The sequence below is a fragment of the Clinocottus analis genome, unplaced genomic scaffold, assembly GCF_023055335.1.
Source record: "Clinocottus analis isolate CAN_PGR_092001 unplaced genomic scaffold, fCliAna1.0.p SCAF_12, whole genome shotgun sequence".
Lineage (NCBI taxonomy): Eukaryota > Metazoa > Chordata > Actinopteri > Perciformes > Cottidae > Clinocottus > Clinocottus analis.
Genome location: NW_027175843.1, coordinates 8,992,283 through 8,998,812, shown reverse-complemented (window position 1 = coordinate 8,998,812; position 6,530 = coordinate 8,992,283). Strand labels below are relative to the sequence as shown.

Here is a 6,530-nt window from a genome sequence, read left to right as displayed (position 1 = left end):
GAGTCAGGAAAGTTTGACTAACCTCTATAATAGAGACATTTCAGTGTGCACTTTCACTCAATGGTTCACATTCTTCACATTCCAGCTAGGTGACACAGATATGATTAAACACACACACACACACACACACACACACGCACGCACGCACACACACACACGCGCACACACACACACACACACACACACACACACACACACACGCCACACCACACAGGTGCACATTTCATGACACTAATGATTGTCAAGCAAGGCGTTTCTAAAATAAACCAGATGCACATACATTTAGTATCAGTTGAAGGTCATAATAAGGAAATAAAAAGCACTCACGTATAAAATGTGTAAATCTGATTTTGAGAAGAAATAAACACAAAAAAACAAGGTGCATTTTTAAACAAAGGTTTGGCCTGATCTTTAGTTGCATAGTTGGGTAGTGGTATTCTTCCTTTGGCTATTGAGGTTTGCCAAATAAAAATATTACAATTGTCTTTTGTCATTGTTTAATTTTGATTAGCTAACTTTGAATCAAAAGCCTTGAATAAAAGGGTATAAAGACTAAATACTGAGTCAGAGTATTAGTCCTTTATACGTAATAATTTATACAGTATTATTACAGTAGAGGTTTTTGCCTGTGATCTATGAGTTGTGTTGCCGATATGAACGGATATGTGATTGAAAATGATTGGAATTGTTATTATTTTACTTCTTTGGTAATATTGTGGCGTTTATGGCAATCTGAATCTGTCTTATATCAATTGCCAATGCAATTGCAGTCTGGGAAAATGGAATGAATAAAATAAAACGTGAAAAACCATGACAGAAAACAATTGTTAAACCTCAATATTAGAGCATATATCTTATTTTAACCCAGAGTGGAAATCAACCTGCTGCTGGCTGAACTAAATATCTGCATAAACAACAATGTTCAGCGTCAATGCATGAGGACTTACACTCTCCTTCATCTGCCTCTCTGCTCTAATGTTGTGTATGGCAGTGCAGCTGGAGGCACATCAGCTGCTGTTGTTGTTTCATCTCCTGCATCTGTGCTTCTCCATACATATATATGTGTGAGGACATGGCATGCATGGAGCCAGGCTGCTCTGCTGTGGACTCGGTGCCCCGGCCGTACAGTGTCCATGTTGGTGTGAGAGCCTGAGGCCTGCTCCCATACATCCCCGCTCTGGCTCTGTTGATCCTATTGTCTTCTGCGTCACCACACGTCGCCCGGCAAATAAAGGCCGTCTGGCTCCAAGCTTAAATATTGCAGCAAACTAAAAACCAACCATCAGAGCCGATTCATTCACATCTGCTCAGTGGGGCGACAAGGACGGGGCTTTAGGTGGGAAGGAGGGCAGAAAAAAGTTCACTTTTCCCTGCCGGGTGCCAAGAGAACGGGACAGGACTCAACTTCGCGGGAGCCGCAGCTGTGGCAAGTTGCCCATTTGATTACATTTAACCGATATCATACATTACGGAACAAGGGAGTATTTGTTACTTATTGATCTCTCCTTGTTTAATTTTAATTGGGAATTTTTCTATACTTTTTTTTTTTTTACAAGAGTAACATATTTTTTCGGTTTGCACCACTCTTAATGTTCAACATCGGTTATTTTGTTGACATCTAGCACAAGCAGCCGACAACCAAAAAAATCAATTGCTAAAAATGTATTATTTAATATATTGTCCTCAAATGTTTTATCTCATTTCATTGGGAATTAAATAAGCTCCAAAACCGCTGTTTGGAAGTTTCAGATTTTTCAGGTTTTCTAATAGAATTGTGTGTGGTGGTATGAAATTATGGCAAGTTTGCTTTTCCTAAATTTATAACTTTTGGACCTCTCTAATCTCCTCCCCCTGCCTGTCCTGCCTACCCACCTTCCCTCCCTGTCTGAACCCTATGTGTCTCTTCCTACCCCACCCTACATTCCACAGTGCTACGGACCGATCATGGGTGACTGGAGCTTTCTGGGTAATATTTTAGAGGAAGTTAACGAGCACTCTACGGTGATCGGCCGGGTGTGGCTCACGGTGCTCTTCATCTTCCGTATCCTTATCCTGGGCACGGCGGCGGAGTTTGTGTGGGGCGATGAGCAGTCTGACTATGTCTGCAACACACAGCAGCCGGGATGTGAAAATGTGTGCTACGATGAGGCCTTCCCCATCTCCCACATCCGTCTGTGGGTGCTGCAGATCATCTTTGTGTCCACACCATCGCTGGTGTACGTGGGTCACGCTGTTCACCATGTCCACATGGAGGAGAAACGCAAGGAGCGAGAGGAGGCAGAACTCAGCCGGCAGCAGGAGCTGAGTGAGGAGCGTCTTCCCCTGGCACCTGACCAGGGAAGTGTCCGCACCACTAAGGAAACCAGCACAAAGGGGAGCAAGAAGTTCAGGCTGGAGGGTACCCTGCTGAGGACCTACATCTGCCACATCATCTTCAAAACATTGTTTGAGGTGGGTTTTGTGGTGGGACAGTACTTCCTGTATGGCTTCCGCATCCTGCCGCTGTACAAATGCAGCCGCTGGCCCTGCCCCAACACGGTGGACTGTTTTGTGTCTCGCCCCACGGAGAAGACGGTCTTCATCATCTTTATGTTGGCTGTGGCCTGCGTCTCACTCTTCCTCAACTTTGTGGAGATCAGTCACCTGGGCCTGAAGAAGATTCGCTTTGTCTTTCGTAAGCCGGCCCCCGCCCCAGCTCAAGCTGAGGGGTCGGCCCCTGTGCTGCCACAAGGAAAGAGCCTGCCCCCCATGGCTCTGCCCTCCCTGCAAAGAGCAAAAGGTTACAGGTTGCTGGAGGAGGATAAAGCTCCCACAACTCAGCTATACCCGCTTGCTGAGGTGGGCATGGAGGCTGGCAGAGGGGCCCTACCCTTCCCGGAGATGGAAGAGAAGGTGGAGGAGGTGCTGCCTATGGGGAACATCTCTAAGGTGTATGACGAGACTCTGCCCTCCTACGCCCAGACCACTGAGACAGCGGGGGTGACATTACACGAGGATGTCGAGGAGGAGCAGCCCACAGATGTGGAAGCACAGAGAGAGGAGAAGGTTGTGGATGAGGATCTGGATGTAGAGGAGGCGGTGAACAGGGAGAGGGTAACTCCAGCAGAGGCAAGGATGGAGGCCGCGGATACGATAGAAGACACCAGACCGCTGAGCCGACTGAGCAAAGCCAGCAGCAGGGCCAGGTCAGACGATCTCAACGTATGAACCTGTGAGAGAGAGCGCATATGTACACCTGCACACACCAAATGTTCAAAACAAGAGAGAGCACACACACCTAACTCAAGATAACGCACACTCTTGAACAGGCAGGTTAAAAACCAATGGATGAAAAACCCAATCAACAGGGATAGATTTCAACCTTTAGGACACAGGAGACAAAAATTCTACAAAGAGGCAAAAGTCTGCGTGTTTGTGATAAAATGAAATATAAAGTAGAGGTTAAAGAGGGGAGGAGTAGGTTTTTTTATCAAGCGTGTTCTTATATTAAAAAAAATGTGGAAAGGACACATGCAGGGGGGAAATGTTTTTACTTGATGAAAATCCATGTTCAATTTTTAGAAACATCTTTTTCTATTGAAAGAGTTTTAATTATTTACAATGGAGGATTAGACATTTTTACATGGGGTTTGAATAGGTAGGGGAAAGAGTTACACTTGTGTGTCTTCAAATCAGTATTTTCGCTGTAGTTAGGCAGTGACTTTCATTCTCATTCAGACAGTGGCATACTGCAAATGCAGCATGTGGCTTCACACGGCACGGGTGAGTGTGCTCTCGCATACACAAATCACACGATTAAGTGCCGGTACATTTAGAGGTATACAGCTCTTTGAGAAGAGAAAGAAAATTCCATTGTCAGGTTGAGAGGAGCATACCTTTTTATTTATTTTTATTTTTTGCACATTCAGAGGTTTAGACTGTGTGCAAAGCCTTCAACCCTCATAACACCTCATCTATGCATCAATTTACATAGGATTCTTTCAAGTGAAGAGAGATGTGCAGACATTTCAGAGCATATCTCTCCTTTTCATGTTTATATACCAGGCAGCACAGCCAGAACTGAGTTAGTGTGAGGAAAAATTAAAAAAGACCACATGTCGAATGTCTTTTTCAATGTGATTGTATATTTCTTCATTTAGATGCGTTTTTTGTAGTCTTTAAGTAGAACTGTGTACTTTGGCAGAGAGCAAGGCTCGTTTTGCCCTATCAGAGAATGAACTATAGTAGCGACCTCAGGCCAAATCCTCTCTTTTCGTGCTGTACAAACAGGCGTCCGGGTGATAAAGATCATGCACCATCAGCACAAAGTATTGTTGGAGGCCAGACAATAAAAGAAACTATGCTCATCAATGAAAACAAGCATCCTTGACCTGGCTGTAAAAAAAATCTTTCGACTTGAATTGATGTGACCATAGCAGGTCGCTACACAGCAAGAAATTAACAATATTCACGAAGGCTTTAAAATTCAAAGAAAAACAAACAACTAAAAGGAGACTCCCGCTGTAGATAACACCCCATCTCATGTCTAATAATGTACATAATGTGCAGAGCAGCTGTTTTCAGTTATTTCACTGTCTATAGGAATCACACCATTTTTAATTGTGATTACAGAATTGATTTAATCTCACAAACTCGAGAAAGACAAAATTCCCACGCTCCGGAATTGTGCCTTTATCTGAGTAAAGATGAATTTCTTTGTGAATAATTAACAATCATTTTAATACAACGCAAGTTAAGCCTTAAAGTACACCTTAGGTTTCTTACAAATCTTCCTCCCATATTCTCTGGCTTTGTTCATTGAAACAGCTGCCACTGTAGGATTTCCTGTGCCTTATCTGTAATTGTAAATTCTCAACTGTTGTAAGATTGTAGCAAGTACTTATATTGCTCTGGGACCTATGTGAATTTGATGTTTTATTTGATATTATTCTTACTTTTTTAGTTAAATTTTGTATGCGTCCCTCTCGGCACACTCACTATGCCCAAACACCCACACCAGACATAAAAATGGTTTCTATTATGCAGCACAGATAGTTAAATAACAAGTTGTTAAGTATAAACCAGATAATTTCATGATGTTAAGGAGAAATTCGGGCATAAAGTTGAATGTTTGTGGACATGAACTCTGTCACACAGTGCAGACTTAGGCTCTTATATGTGCCTTTGTGTGCAGAGACACACGTCGCCTCACGGTGTTGGTTTTGGTGGTACGATCAAATGGCTCTCGGGAAACTTAGAGAGAAGGGAGCTGTGACCCCTTTGTGACCCCCAGTCATCCCTTTAACTCCCATAATGCAATGCTGTGCAATCTGAAAAAAATATCATTTCCTGAATCACTAAATTGTTGAACACATTTGAGCATTTAACAGTTTTAAGTATGACACTGGTCCTTGTGTGCATTGATACGACTGGTAATGTATGATTTTTGTATTTTAAGACTGTTGCATTGCCCATTTGTTTGTAAGAAGACATGATTAATCTTTGGAAAGAACAAAAAAAAAGTTTACTAACTTGTAGTCTTCTTTGCTAATAGATGTGTGGCAGTATCTTCTTTTGGAATATGAACCAACGCAATAAAAAGTCACACGTGGTCAAGAAGTGTTGTCTCAGTGTTTCTCTGCTAAGCACATGCACACATGGGCAGTAAAACTGTAGCGCTCACTATTATTATTTTTATTACATGGTTAAAGTTCAAAAGTTAAATCCTTAAGCTTTACAATGCTGTATGTTTCAATAAAACACAGACACACACACAATCCATATGTATCTGCATAAGTATTTTAGGTGTTTGTAGTGTTTGCTGTTATTTAATCTGGATCTACTTGAGTATACACTCTACTTTTTTATGCTACTTTACAGATGTCCCTAGATATTTTAGTTAGTCATTGTAATACCACATATAATCTAAATCTAAAAACAATTTAAAAAAATTACTCAAGTAAAAGTTCAAGAAATTAGCAACAAGATGTACTTGAAGTACCAAAAGTAAACGTACTCATTAAGTAAAATTGCTCATTTAAAAAATAATGATTATATTACAGGATCATAATTAATGATGCTTTAATGTGTAAGCATCACGAATGTTGCAGGTACATGTGAGGCTAATTACTTTTTATACTTCTGAAAAATTGTAAATTTCACCCCAATAATCAATCAAAAATGTCATCTTGACCTATAAAATTGCATCATAATTTATTCGCTGATTTAATTTGGAATAATCTTAATCGGCAAGGCACCAAGTAACTAGAGCCTACAGATCAAGGTAGTGGAGTGTAAAAAACAATATTTCATCCTGATAAACAGAATATACAGGAGTATATAAATAGGCTACATTTTAAGAACAATATACTTGAGTAATTGTATTGTATTTCTCCAAATATGTTGCTATAATCTTTTTCTTTCATAATCACATCTAAGACCAATATATTAACATTTGACGGATTCTGCACAAGTAAACTAATGTTAACACAGCGAGATGCCACTTTGGAAGTATTAAGCAATATATAAATCATCACTGTGTGGCAGTATTG

At 41.0% G+C, this 6,530-nt stretch overlaps 1 protein-coding gene across 3 annotated transcripts; it reads left to right on the top strand.

Moving 5' to 3' along the window:
* Positions 1-1,932: 1,932 nt before the first annotated feature.
* LOC137782660 (gap junction alpha-8 protein-like) lies at positions 1,933-3,207 on the top strand. Of its 3 annotated transcripts, none has more exons than XM_068572151.1 (2): positions 1,945-2,862; positions 2,941-3,207. In XM_068572151.1, exons 1-2 carry the CDS (start codon positions 1,945-1,947, stop codon positions 3,205-3,207), a joined length of 1,185 nt encoding a protein of 394 aa, XP_068428252.1. The 3 variants fall into 3 exon arrangements, with proteins under 3 accessions (XP_068428254.1, XP_068428252.1, XP_068428253.1); XM_068572152.1 differs by having other exon boundaries at positions 1,945-3,021; positions 3,109-3,207; XM_068572153.1 differs by having other exon boundaries at positions 1,933-3,207.
* The last annotated feature ends 3,323 nt before the right edge of the window (positions 3,208-6,530 follow it).